The sequence below is a fragment of the Corythoichthys intestinalis genome, chromosome 6 (genome assembly GCF_030265065.1).
Source record: "Corythoichthys intestinalis isolate RoL2023-P3 chromosome 6, ASM3026506v1, whole genome shotgun sequence".
NCBI classification, from domain to species: Eukaryota; Metazoa; Chordata; class Actinopteri; order Syngnathiformes; family Syngnathidae; genus Corythoichthys; species Corythoichthys intestinalis.
Window position 1 is genome coordinate 30548117 of NC_080400.1, and position 14718 is coordinate 30562834.

A 14718-nucleotide genomic window follows, 5' to 3' on the forward strand; every position below is an offset into this window, starting at 1 on the left:
ATGCCGTCGACGGTTAATGAAGGGTTAAAAAAATATATGCGTGGAAAGTTAGAATGTCGGATGCTCTGTTTGCAAGCGGGGAAAGCGGCACAAAGCCAAAAAAAAAGCGCACCAGAGTGTCCAAAACATTGACTTATTTCAAAGAAACAAAGGAGAGTACACTCTTCTGTCCTGTCTCTTCAGTGCCAAGCTTGGCTGCACGTCGGCCGTGAATAAACACCTCAAGCGCCTTCACGCAGTTTGTAAAGTTTTTTTTTCATTTTTTGTACACCAGAGGGTGCTGTCGCCTTACTAAATAATAATGTTTCATTGACAACGGGCCTGTAAGTGCTATTAGTATTGTTCTTAATGCTAATTGAAAGGTTTATTTCATGTTATGGTTTATTTTATGGTATAGAAAATTATATAAGGTTAAAAGGTCATAAATATATACAGTATATACAGTGATTGCACTCAAGGGAGAGATTGTCAATGATAAGGTAATAAGGTAAAGGCAATTCATATAGGCAATTCATTGATATATAAATAAGGTTCCACTCTGGAGTTGCCCATGGTGAGAGGCGCCGGGCAGGTGTGGGCATACTTATTGCCCCCCGGCTTGGCGCCTGTACGTTGGGGTTTACCCCGGTAGACGAGAGGGTAGCCTCCCTCCGCCTTCGGGTGGGGGGACGGGTTCTAACTGTTGTTTGTGCTTATGCACCGAACAGCAGTTCAGAATACCCACCCTTTTTGGAGTCCTTGGAGGGTGTGCTAGAGAGCGCCCCCTCTGGGGACTCCCTCGTTCTACTGGGGGACTTCAACGCTCACGTGGGCAATGACAGTGAGACCTGGAGGGGCGTGATTGGGAGGAACGGCCCCCCCGATCAGAACCCGAGTGGTGTTCTGTTATTGGACTTCTGTGCTCGTCACGGTTTGTCTATAACGAACACCATGTTCAAACATAGGGGTGTCCATATGTGCACTTGGCACCAGGACACCCTAGGCCGCAGTTCGATGATCGACTTCGTAATCGTGTCATCGGACTTGCGGCCGCATGTTTTGGACACTCGGGTGAAGAGAGGGGCGGAGCTGTCAACTGATCACCACCTGGTGGTGTGTTGGCTCCGATGGCGGGGGAAGATGCTGGCCAGACCTGGCAGGCCCAAACGTATTGTGAGGGTCTGCTGGGAACGTCTGGCAGAATCCCCTGTCAGAAAGAGTTTCAACACCCACCTCCGGCAGAACTTCTCCCTTGTCCCGGGGGAGGTGGGGGACATTGAGTCCGAGTGGGCCATGTTCCGCACCTCCATTGTTGAGGCGGCCGATCAGAGCTGTGGCCGTAAGGTGGTTGGTGCCTGTCGTGGCGGCAATCCCCGAACCCGCTGGTGGACACCAGCGGTAAGGGATGCCGTCAAGCTGAAGAAGGAGGCCTATCGGGCCTTTTTGGCCTGTGGGACTCCGGAGGCAGCTGACAGGTACCGGCTGGCCAAGCGGACTGCGGCCTCGGCGGTTGCCGAGGCAAAAACTCGGACATGGGAGGAGTTCGGTGAGGCCATGGAAAACGACTTCCGGATGGCTTCGAGGAAATTCTGGTCCACCATCCGGCGTCTGAGGAGGGGAAAGCAGTGCACTATTAACACTGTGTATAGTGAAGATGGTGTACTGCTGACCTCGACTCGGGACGTCGTGAGTCGGTGGAGAGAATACTTCGAAGCCCTCCTCAATTCCACCGACACGCCTTCCTTTGAGGAAGCAGAGTCTGGGGACTCTGAGGTGGGCTCTTCGATCTCTGGGGTTGAAGTCACTGAGGCGGTTGGTAAGCTCCTCGGTGGCAAGGCCCCGGGGGTGGATGAGATCCGCCCGGAGTTCCTAAAGGCTCTGGATGTTGTAGGGCTGTCATGGCTGACACGCCTCTACAACATCGCGTGGACATCGGGGACAGTGCCTCTGGATTGGCAGACCGGGGTGGTGGTCCCCCTTTTTAAAAAGGGGGACCGGAGGGTGTGTTCCAATTATAGAGGAATCACACTCCTCAGCCTCCCCGGTAAAGTCTATTCAGGGGTGCTGGAGAGGAGGGTCCGTCGGGAAGTCGAATCTCGGATTCAGGAGGAGCAGTGTGGTTTTCGTCCCGGCCGTGGAACAGTGGACCAGCTCTACACCCTCAGCAGGGTCCTCGAGGGTGCATGGGAGTTCGCCCAACCAGTCTACATGTGTTTTGTGGATTTGGAGAAGGCGTTCGACCGTGTGCCTAGGGGAATCCTGTGGAGGGTGCTCCGGGAGTACGGGGTACCGAGCCCCTTGGTAAGGGCTGTTCGGTCCCTGTACGACCGGTGTCAGAGTCTGGTCCGCATTGCCGGCAGTAAGTCGAATTCGTTCCCAGTGAGGGTTGGACTCCGCCAAGGCTGCCCTTTGTCACCGATTTTGTTCATAACTTTTATGGACAGAATTTCTAGGCGCAGCCGAAGCGTTGAGGGGGTCCGGTTTGGTGACCTCAGCATTGAATCTCTGCTTTTTGCAGATGATTTAGTGCTGTTGGCTTCATCAAGCCGTGACCTCCAACTCTCACTGGAGCGGTTCGCAGCTGAGTGTGAAGCGGTTGGGATGAAGATCAGCACCTCCAAATCCGAGACCATGGTCCTCAGTCGGAAAAGGGTGGAGTGCCCTCTCCGGGTCGGGGATGAGATCCTGCCCCAAGTGGAGGAGTTCAAGTATCTTGGGGTCTTGTTCACGAGTGACGGTAGGAGGGAGCGGGAGATCGACAGGCGAATCGGTGCAGCGTCTGCAGTAATGCGGACGCTGCACCGGTCCGTAGTGGTGAAGAAGGAGCTGAGCCGAAAGGCAAAGCTCTCGATTTACCAGTCGATCTACGTTCCTACCCTCACCTATGGTCACGAGCTTTGGGTCGTGACCGAAAGAACAAGATCCCGGATACAAGCGGCCGAAATGAGTTTCCTCCGCAGGGTGTCCGGGCTCTCCCTTAGAGATAGGGTGAGAAGCTCGGTCATCCGGGAGGGACTCGGCGTCGAGCCGCTACTCCTCCGCGTAGAGAGGAGCCAGCTGAGGTGGCTCGGGCATCTGGTTCGGATGCCTCCCGGACGCCTCCCTGGAGAGGTGTTCCGGGCATGTCCCACCGGCGGGAGGCCCCGGGGACGACCCAGGACACGCTGGAGAGACTATGTCTCTCGGCTGGCCTGGGAACGCCTTGGGATCCCGCCGGAGGAGCTGGTTGAAGTGGCTGGGGAGAGGGAAGTCTGGGCTTCCCTGTTAAAGCTGCTGCCCCCGCGACCCGACCCCGGAACAAGCGGAAGATAATGGATGGATGGATAAATAAGGTTTAAAAGGAAAAAGGTGAAAAGTTTTTGTTAATTTCTAATTGTGTTGCTTTATTTATGTGCACCGTAGCTCTTACGGTGTGTTTACATCAAGGATGGAATAAAAGTTGTAAACCATTAGTTTAAGAGACCATCTTTTCAATCGGGATGCTACACTAGTTAATTCTATCAGCATTTGAACTCATTGTTTATTTGTGATTTATTATTGTTATTTACGTGTTTATTTGTACTTTAATAAATGATTTGAGTGTTCCAATATGTTTTTTTTTTAATTGATAAGCGTCAACAAAAATTTCATTGCTAAATTAGTTTAAAAAAAATAATAATAATTATTAGATTAGTCGACTAATCGTAAAAATAGTCGGCTGACTAATCGGGAGAAAATTAGTCGTTTGGGACAGCCCTAGTCTCAAGCATGTTTGGCGGCGACCAGGTGAGGAGTACGAAGATAAGTGTGTCATGCCTACAGTCAAGCATGGTGGTGGGAATGACCCCCCCAACTCTTCAGTCTCTGCAGCAATGCTGACAGCACTCCTGTAACGAGTCACATGACATTTTGGAGGGAAAATGACAAGCAGTACTGAATTTGGACATTTAGGGATGTATGTAGTTCCTAAGGGGTGTACCCACTTTTGTTGCCAGGGGTTTGGATATTAATGGCTATATTTTGTGTTATTTTGATGGGAAAATAAATTTACTCTATTATATAAGCTGCACACAGACTACTTTTCACTGTGTCAAAGTGTCATTTTGTCAGTGTTGTCCCATGAAAAGATATAAATATCTGCAGAAATGCGAGGGGTGTACTCACTTTTGTGATACACTGTAAGTTGCCCTTTAAAGTGTTAAATAACTGAATTTGGCACACGATAAAAATAGTCCTACCTTTCATGCCGCTGCCGTCCTCCTGGAAGGTGTTGCGTGCCGAACCCTGCTCTTCTGTTTGTTCACTGCCCGAGGAAGCCACGCTGCTTTGCGGGGAAAGGGGAGCGTGGTCTGTCGGGTGGAAATTCTGCCTATTCCCCGTGTCATCCTGACTGAGCCACTCAGAGCCACATCCCTGCGGACTCGAGGGGATGATTGACTTCTTCAGAGGGCTTGGCTGCATCTGCCCGCCCAGTCCTGGGAATGTATAGAGGTTTGTAAATAAAATAGAACTCTTGTGTTTTATCCAGTTTTGACAGGATGGGTTAAAAATAAACCTGTGTTATTGCTGTTGACAGGAGAGGACAATCCACCAGGAAAAGCTATGTGCCCGTTCTGGCCTGCAGGAGACGTGCTTGATGAGGGGGACTTTTCGTGCCAGGCGTGACCAGGCTCCAGGGCCTCGGCAGGGTTGGGCCATTCGTCTGAGCCTTGACGGGGGTGGTACGGGCTCGGGGGCGCCCGTGTGGATGGCGTATAGCCGCCGGAGAGGTGCTCCTCCAAATGGTTAAGCCACATAGCCAAGGACGTGCGGTCCTCCAGCGTGGTGGCAGGGTGGATGAGTGCGTAGGACAGTAGCTGTCTGCTCTCCTCCACAAACAAGCTACTCTCAATGGTGTGACTCAACACCTTCTGCAGCAGCTTCATGTACTCACATTTGGCCTCGCTGTTACGGGGCTGCAGCAAAGGCAGATGGGATAAGAGCAAGGATACCACTTTCTCTTTAGGCTCCTGGTGCCACTGGCTGACTATGGCTGAGGACAGATGACATTCAATCGGTCTTTATTATGTTTCTACTCCCAACAATTTGGATACACAGTGGAATCTCCAAAGAAGCAGAGACTTCAGCATACTTATTAAGTGCCCATTTTCTGACTTTTTTATAGGCTGAAGGCCTGTCAAGTCACTGCTGTTGCATCTGTTTGGGGTCTGTAAAATATTTTTTAGCATTTCTTCCATTATTTGTGAATGGACCACAATAAAGTTTGGTAGGTATAATCTCTGGAAAGTCCAAATGGTGTAGTGGTACATTCCCCTGACTTTGGCGCAGGCAGCTTGGAATCGATTCCCACTCAGTGGTGGTGTGATTAGGAGTGCGAATGGATCTCTGTCTCTGTGTATGCGCTATGACTGACTGGTGACGAGTTTAAAGAGCATACGACAGGAGGAAAAAAAAAAAGTCTTAAATGGCATTATTATGTGAATTAGAATCATATTTTGAGACGATTCGACTATATACAACAATTTAGCAAAGCGCAGATGACGAGAAATTAGTCTTTTAATCTGCCGGTTAGCCACGCCTACCATTATAGGGCTTTAGCGTTCCCAACAGGTGGATGACGTCAGCGGCAGACTGGGCTCATCGGTTTTACTATTCAGCCCATTGAGGGGGAATTATTCAGAACGAGGAAAACGCGACTAAGAGAGCCGCAAAATGTCATTGTTTCAGTCTCTCTACTCCAATATTTTTACAGGATATTCTTTTTATACAAGTATTTTTCCCCAATAGCTATATAAATGGCTTGAGAAGGACCAGTCAGCCCGTCGAGGGGGAACTATTCACAACGAGGAAAACGCGACGAAGAGAGCTGCAAAATGTCATTGTTTCTGTCTCTTTACTTCAATATTTTTACAGGATATGCTTTTTATCCAAGTATTTACCCCAATTGTTAAATAAATGGCATGGTAATGACAAATAACAGTCTTGTGCTAAATGGAATATGAAATAATAAAAATGCATTTATTCAGGACGACATGGCAGAATTACTCCATAATGGTCAAAACTGTCGACTTCACCTTTACTGTCGCACCTCCCGAACGATATTTTATGACACCTAAATCGGACATATGTCATTTCCCTTCCCCGGCTTCGGAGAATGTAAAAAAACCAAAAGGCGTGACAGCTAGCCGACATGCTAACCCGAACCGAGTGATGTTTCAAAGTCTTCGAAGCGGAAAATCACACATAACTAGCCTGGATTATTTGACATGACGACTGGGTTGTCGACTGTCTTCGCGGATCGGCAAACCGCCCGGCGGAGAGCAATTTACAGTTCGTTCCCCGGAGGAGGGTGGCTGCAGTTGTTGTGCAGCTAACGTGCTGCTAATGTGCATGAGGAGAGCTTTTTACATGCCTATCAATGATCAAACGTAAGTAGTCCTTTATTTAAAGAAAGTCTGTAGTGTTTACTTTGTAATAGCTGTATTAATATTTGACATAATACTAAACAAGATGTTTACTCACTTCCTCGTAAGTCCAATGGTCCCACAGTAGTCGGGCTTGTTTTGGCCAATATCCACGGTGAATGGGAACCTTTTGAAACTCCAAAAAGGCGCATATGCCTCTCCCTCATAGAGAATGATTTTTCTGCAGCTGTTTGGCTGGCGTGATGCGAAAAATAAACGTATTAATCCGCAAAATCAGCTGAATCCTTCTTCCTCATACACAACAGTACGCTGTATAGTGAAGAGGACGCCTTCTACCATACACGTCACAGCGCCCTCCTCCTCAATGCAAGACCGAAGCCGGAAGTCACTCATTTTCATGGCGCAGGATTCAAAAAACTAAATAAATATAGCGATCGCTTCCACACACATCCAAGCGGTCCATATCATTCAGGAGCATAAAATACCGCGTGTATTATGAAATAAACATGCTTTTTCGTGTCACATGCACTTTAAGGTATAGTCCGCTTTTCACCCAAAGTAAACTGGGATACGCTCCAGCAGTGAAGTGACCCGATATCGGCCGGGCTGATTATTGGCGCCAATATTTGGAAATTTGACGTATATCGGTATCTGGTTTTTGTTTTGTTTTGTTTTTTTAATCCGACCGGCTGATGTGAAAAATACAATTTAGAACTGGGTTATTTCGGCTTAGATGCAGCGCGCCTCTCTCTACTACCTGCTGTCTCCTGCACTAGTATTCACCCCGTCCTTTGATTGGTTAAATGGTAATGGTAAATGGAGTTACACTTGCATTGCACCTTTACACCTTTTTAAGGCCCTCAAAGCTTTTGGATTTTAATGAATTTTAGAGTTTGCACTGTTCAGTTTTTTCACGCCAATTTTTACACTTTTATTGCAAATGAATATGGGCTCCAAAAATCGATCATCAGCCCTTCTAACTGCCAATAATTGGTATCGGTCCTGAAGAAACCATATCGGTCGATCTCTAATGAATACGCATCAATCTTAGATCCCGATTTTGTATATTTTTTTGTACTGCACCTGATAAATTAATTTGGAACTCAGTGTTACCTGTAGGCATGAACATTCTTTGTGACGGCCTTCCGATTGTAGTAGCACACTAGTACTTGTTTAAGACAAACACAGGAGTATTATTAATTATTAAATTGCTATTATTACAAATTATTCTGTGCAGTGAAGAGTTTATAACGGAACGCAATATTTGAATATCAACCTAGAGGTTCACCATCATCCCACTGTTTTACTTCAGAGGTTCCACTGTATACCATTATTGAAATACCTGCTCATCTACCTGCATTGTTGGCCTCTGCTTCCAGAATGTGGATCTCCGTGCAGTCCGCCAACCAGTGCTCAAGGCATATGTGTAAAAAACGAGCTTGCGTTCGGGATACCCTCTTGAGGAGGGACAACAGTGCTACGGTCTGTTCGCACTCGTTCCAGCCCTTGAACCAGTCCGTGAGGATACCTACCTGGTCTCTGAACATCATGGCGCGTCTCCTTTTTTAGGCAAGGAGATTTGGAATGTTTGGATAGGGTGGGGTGTGGGGGAGCAATAGGGTGGGGAAGCACACTTTTCAGGGAAAGACAGGGTCAGTCTTCTCCCCAGATGCCAATTCAGAAACCCTCACATGGTTGAAGCGCAGCTAAAACATGACGGAAAATCCTGAACGTTCAATGTGTGGACCGTTTCAGGGGTCTCCTTGTAAAGTGTTCCCAACAGGAGGAATCCAGACAGATTGTAGAGTCACTTTTGCATGCTCAGGATCACATTTGCTATAAAAAAATAAATAAATAAATTTTAAAAAATCACAGAAAGATAAATTGTTAGCATTCTAGTTCAATGAAACATTTGAGTTTTTGATAAGTCCTGCATTCAATTAAACAGTTTTCATACTGGTAAAGTCAATCCCTAGCCCAGCACAAAACAAGCTTTGTCAAGAAGGTGAATTAAGATTTCAAATCCAAACCTGTCGACAGTGAAGCTGATTTACTAACCATTGCTCCGAACTATTTTCAAAATTGGAAACAATAGAAAGCAATGTGTTTTGGGTTTATAAGGCTTTAAATGGCTGGCGGGCCACCAGGGTCCCCCCCAGCAAGGCTAAATAGTGCTACAAAAGAAAGTACCATATTTTTCACACTACAAGACACATCACAGTATAAGGCGCACCTTCAATGAATGGCCTATTTTAAAACTGTTTTCATATACGGGGTGCACCACGTTATAAGGCGCAGTACTAGTGGTAGTAGTGTTTGTTGTTGCGTTATGCATTCATTAGATGCCGCGTCGATAAATGGAATATCAAATCATGATTAACAAATATTGATCAATTTAGTAGCTCTTCTCAAAAAATTTGCATATTGTGATCAAGTTCATTATTTTCTGTAATGTACTGATAAACATTAGACTTTCATATGTTTTAGATTCATTGCACACAACTGAAGTAGTTCAAGATTTTTATTGTTTTAATATTGATGATTTTGGCAAAAAAAGTCAAGAAAAACCAAAAATCCCTAACTCAAAATATTAGCATACCATGAAAAGGTACTCTAAAGAAGCTGCTAAACTAATCATCTGAATCAACGAATTAACTCAAAACTAGAGCTGTCCCGACTAGTCGACATAGTCGACGTCATCGATGACGTAAATCCGTCGACGAGCACAACATCCCGTCGACGGTTAATGAAGGGTTAAAAAAATATATGCGTGGAAAGTTAGAATGTCGGATGCTCTGTTTGCAAGCGGGGAAAGCGGCACAAAGCCAAAAAAAGCGCACCAGAGTGTCCAAAACATTGCCTTATTTCAAAGAAACAAAGGAGAGTACACTCTTCTGTCCTGTCTCTTCAATGCCAAGCTTGGCTGCAAGTCGGCCGTGAATAAACACCTCAAGCGCCTTCACGCAGTTTGTAATTTTTTTTCTTTCATTTTTTGTACACCAGAGGGTGCTGTCGCCTTACTAAATAATAATGTTTCATTGACAATGGGCCTATAAGTGCTATTAGTATTGTTCTTAATGCTAATTGAAAGGTTTATTTCATGTTATGGTTTATTTTATGGTATAGAAAATTATATAAGGTTAAAAGGTCATAAATATATACAGTATATACAGTAATTGCACTCAAGGGAGAGATTGTCAATGATAAGGTAATAAATTAAGGTAAAGGCAATTCATATAGGCAATTCATTGATATATAAATAAGGTTTAAAAGGAAAAAGGTGAAAAGTTTTTGTTAATTTCTAATTGTGTTGCTTTATTTGTGTGCACCGTAGCTCTTACAGTGTGTTTACATCAAGGATGGAATAAAAGTTGTAAACCATCAGTTTAAGAGACCATCTTTTCAATCGGGATGCTACACTAGTTAATTCTATCAGCATTTGAACTCATTGTTTATTTGTGATTTATTATTGTTATTTACGTGTTTATTTGTACTTTAATAAATAATTTGAGTGTTCCAATATGTTTTTTGTGAATTGATAAGCGTCAACAAAAATTTCATTGCTAAATTGGTAAAAAAATAAATAAATAAATAAATAAATAAATAAATAAATAAATAAATAATTAGATTAGTCGACTAATCGTAAAAATAGTCGGCTGACTAATCGGGAGAAAATTAGTCGTTTGGGACAGCCCTACTCAAAACCCCTGCAAAAGATTCCTGAGGCTTTAATAAACTCCCAGCCTGGTTCATTACTCAAAACCGCAATCATGGGCAAGACTGTCGACCTGACTACTGTCCAGAAGGCCATCATTGACACCCTCAAGCAAGAGGCTAAGACACAGAAAGAAATTTGTGAGCAAATAGGCTGTTCCTATAGTGCTGTATCAAGGCACCTCAGTGGGAAGTCTGTGGGAAGGAAAAAGTGCGGCAGGAAACGCTGCACAACCAGAAGAAGTGACCGCACCCTGAGAAAGATTGTGGAGAAGGGCCGATTCCAGACCTTGAGGGACCGACAGAAACCTGGAAATGGGCTACAGGTGCCGCATTCCCCAGGTCAAGCCACTTTTGAACCTGAAACAGTGGCAGAAGCGCCTGACCTGGACTACAGAGAAGCAGCACTGGACTGTTGCTCAGTGGTCCAAAGTACTTTTTTCAGATGAAATCAAATTTTGCATGTCATTCGGAAATCCAGGTGCCAGAGTTTGGAGGAAGACTGGGGAGAAGGAATTGCCAAAATGCTTGAAGTCCAGTGTCAAGTACCCACAGTCAGTGATGGTCTCGGGTGCCATGTCAGCTGCTGGTGTGGGTCTAGGGCAGGGTCAATGCAGCTAGCTATCAGGAGATTTATGAGCACTTCATGCTTCCATCTGCTAAAAGGCTTTATGGAGATGAAGAGTTCATTTTTCAGCATGACCTGGCACCTGCTCACGGTGCCAAAACCACTGGTAAATGGTTTACTGACCGTGGCATTACTGTGCTCAATTGGCCTGCCAACTCTGCTGACCTGAACCCCAAAGAGAATCTGTGGGATATTGTGAAGAGGAAGTAGAGAGACACCAGACCCAACACTGTGGATGAGCTTTAGGCCGCTATCAAAGCATCCTGGGCCTCCATAACACCTCAGCAGTGCCACAGGCTGATTGCCTCCATGCCACGCGGCAGTGAAGCAGTAATTTCTGCAAAAGGATTCCCGACCAAGTATTGAGAAGGTTGACTTTTCTTGTATTAAAAACACTTTTTTGTATTGGGCGGATGAAATGCTAATTTTTTTTAGATAGGATTTTTGTTTTTTCCTGACTTTTTTGCCAAAATCCTCAATATTAAAACATTAAAAGGCTTGAACTACTTCAGTTGTATGCAATGAATCTAAAACATATGAAAGTCTAATGTTTATCAGTACATTACAGAAAATAATGAACTTTAGCACAACATGCTAATTTTTGGAGAAGGACTAGTATAAGGCGCATCGGATTATAAGACTCACTGTTGACATTTGGGAAAATTGAAGCTAGTGCGAAAAATACGGAATAAAAAGTATACATATTAACAGTATTTTAACTACCAGTACATCGTGTAATACGGTTGAAGGCTCAGATGGTTGATATGACGACACACCAAGACTGTTCCTTTTTATTTTTACGATTAAGTATTGGTAATAAATGGCAAATAATAACACATAATAATCATAATGTCAAAATTCCTGTCAACTTAAATTTTTCCCCAAAAACACATGGTGGGCCACACAAGTGAGCTTCTTGAACACCAGGCTTCTCAAGTTTTCTGGAGGAAACCCTAGTGTTATACTAGTAGGTTTAGTAATGATGACAATAGCAAGCCAACTGTACAAAATTCAGGAGGAAAAGATGACATGCTCCAACACATCAATATTTTTTTATGTCATGAGCATCTGTGGGCTTATTATTTTGGGGGATTTTTGCAACAGGGCCTCTCAATTTTAGTTGTTGTTGTTGAATTCCATGGTAGACCGGACTAAATGCTCTCACATAAAAAAGGTAAAAGGTTAAAATATAATAACCTTGGATATCTCATAGAACACAGCCCATGAAGTCAAAGTGGGTACACAAGTTTAAGGCTTTTAGCAGCATTTTTGTTTTTACTTGTTTTGATGTGACCTAACCCAGCTGTATCTGTTATTACTGTATCAAATACAAGTTATTGCATTTTTGTTTGTACTTGTTTTGATGTGACCTAACCCAGCTGTATCTGTTATTACTGTATCAAATACAAGTTATTTCTGATTATACCTCTTAGATGAATGCTGACAACAAAGCCAATCAATTTGATTGAATTTTAATTTTAAGGTGCCAAGATAGTCATCATTGCTGTGTCTGTACTTTTAAAAAAGTAAATTGTTGTCTTGACATCTATTAAATCAGGGGTCCCCAAACTACGGCCCGCGGGCACAATACGGCCCGCCTCCACATTTGGTTCAGTCCCCTGAACATTTTTCCCCCCCCAATAGTGTTATTTATTTCCTGGCTTTTGTTTGTGAGGAACCCAGAGAGGGTTATTTGGTTATTACCTATATAATTAATAGTGTTATTATTATATTATATTATATTATTCTATTTACTTTTGTTCCGTGAAGAATCCAGAAAGGGTTACTTGATTGTGGCTTTTCGAAAAACAATAATTTTTTACATTTAGGCACTCCTGCAATTGTCACACTTTTTCTGCTACAAACTGACCCCGGGCCCTCATCAGAGAATGGAAAAGTTATGTGGCCCTCAAAGCAAAAAGTTTGGGGACCCCTGCATTAAATCATAGTAGGTCTATACATTTGCAACAGGGTGACCGGCAACAGTAGTGGAGAGTGTCAAAAACTCACCATCATTACAAGCGCTAGCACCTGTAACATTATGAGCTATATATTGGGAATAAGCATGCCCCCGGTGGCTTCAGTCAACATTTTGCTCCCGGTAATTGTCACTTTCGAGCAAAGACACTTATAGGCGACATTATAATATTGGAATGAGCTGACCAGGCGCGAGCAAAGTCGGCCTTGTTAGCAACGGGAGGGGGATTTGTATTGTTTTTCGTTGTCGCTGTCAATACTCATGTTCCTCCCTGAAAACACTTGAACGACAACAGGGCGACGTTGAGTAAATTCCACGAGACAACCGTGCTGTTATTAAATACACTTACGTGAAGAAGACACAAAGTTGTTTACCTTTGTCGCTTTGTCAGCGCTTTCAGCGAGCTAAAGCTAAGTTAGCTCTCAGCAGCTAAATGCTAGCCTCGTAGCATAGCGAGTTTGCGCTCAATAATGTAGGCCACCATTCCGATCGTCCTTCGTAGGTGCGTCCATTTCAAAGATATTCCCGCTGTGGCTCCGGTCCGTTCAAAGTAACAAAAAAAATGCATGTACAAAAAAGGTTTTTATTACAAGGCAAGATTGGGCGCCTGGTGAGAAATGTACTAGGATTTTTTTTTAGTTGCCTATGACGTACATGAACGTCACGCATGTGACGTCATGCGTCTGGACGGTACGTAATGCTGACAAGCCAAATGTCGAGAAAAAAAAAAGTGTTATTACAGGCGGATGTACTGGAATTCCAGTTGTGTAACGTTTTGAATGGGCTTTCATAAAATAAATAACTGAATTAGATGTAATTCAGTCGCAATCTACTGTAGGCTCAAGAGCGTTGGTTTGCATAGGGATGGAAGGGACATAACACTACCAACTTTTCAGAATGCTGAAATTGTCCCCATCAACTTTTAAGCAACCTTATTTGCATTATATAATGAGTTCAGGCGGTTAGATATAGATGGGTATATCTACAGTAATTTAGATTGTCTTCCCATATGTTATAAGAATATAAATTACCCAAACATTGTTAAGTGAATTACTGTACTTTATGTTCAGACTTACAATGACCCAATTTCACTTGCTGAATGTGCCAGTCCAATTTTCCCCCCTCAAATGCACATTTGATTGGCTGATGACTTGACCCACCCACCTACACACACACACACACATGCATTCACAGCCCAACAGAAATACAACATGCTGCCTCCACCCTCTTCTAAGACGAGGGATATTAGAAGTTTTTTCCTCTAGCAGCAGCCACTGTAAGTCATGTAAAAAGACGTCAATGTTCTAGAGGTGGGGAACACACCACTAATTTGTCTACTGAAAGTCCGACCTGCATCAGAGTTAGCATAACATTAATCTGTGTGAATTTCTCGAACTTGAGGAGGACGATACGTTGAAATATCCTCCTGTATGTTTTCTACTGTTAACGTTAATTAACCCTTGAGAGTCGAAGGACGCGCCGGCGCGTCCTCAGCGCACGTCGTCTTTGAAGCGCCCTCACGTTTTAATTACGTCACCCACATGCCGTTGGTTGGTCTCGTTTTAAAGTGCGGAAGTTGCGGTTTACTCTCGTTATTGTTTGAAGTCAATCGACCAACTAAAACGTGAGATATTGTCATTTAAGTTTTATAGTTTTATTGTCCTCTCAAAAAAACATTAAAACGCTGCATGGATCATTTGTTTATGTCTATATTTCCATCATTTCTTGTCCTTTTTCAAAACGGAAGCTCCATGAAAAAAACACAAATCAAACGAACCCTTTCGAAGTCACAGTGGAAGCACAAAATGCGTTTTTTTTTTTTTTTAATATAACTGCCGTGCGAGGTTCCACCGAACGAGAGGGAGGAGTGTTCTGAAGCAGCGAGGTGGCGAGTGACGGCCGTGTGGATCGAGCAGCGACTTTGTGTGACTTTGAGAATGAACGGAAAACTAAATTTAGCGCAAGCAATTGTGCTTTTTGATCAACTTGAGGAAGAGGATGGTCCAAATTCGTCA

At 44.0% G+C, this 14718-nt stretch overlaps 1 protein-coding gene across 1 annotated transcript in view; it reads right to left on the bottom strand.

Moving 5' to 3' along the window:
• LOC130917338 (protein Smaug homolog 2) overlaps positions 1–13358 on the bottom strand; it is a 43075-nt gene extending 29717 nt beyond the window's left edge. Inside the window, exons 1-4 of the mRNA XM_057838644.1 lie at positions 13078–13358; positions 7738–8219; positions 4514–4990; positions 4197–4433 (exon numbers count right to left, since the gene is read on the bottom strand). Coding sequence (XP_057694627.1) covers positions 4197–4433; positions 4514–4990; positions 7738–7933 — 910 coding nt within the window. The 5' untranslated portion in view covers positions 7934–8219; positions 13078–13358. The remainder of the gene's footprint in view (positions 1–4196; positions 4434–4513; positions 4991–7737; positions 8220–13077) is intronic.
• Positions 13359–14718: the final 1360 nt, after the last annotated feature.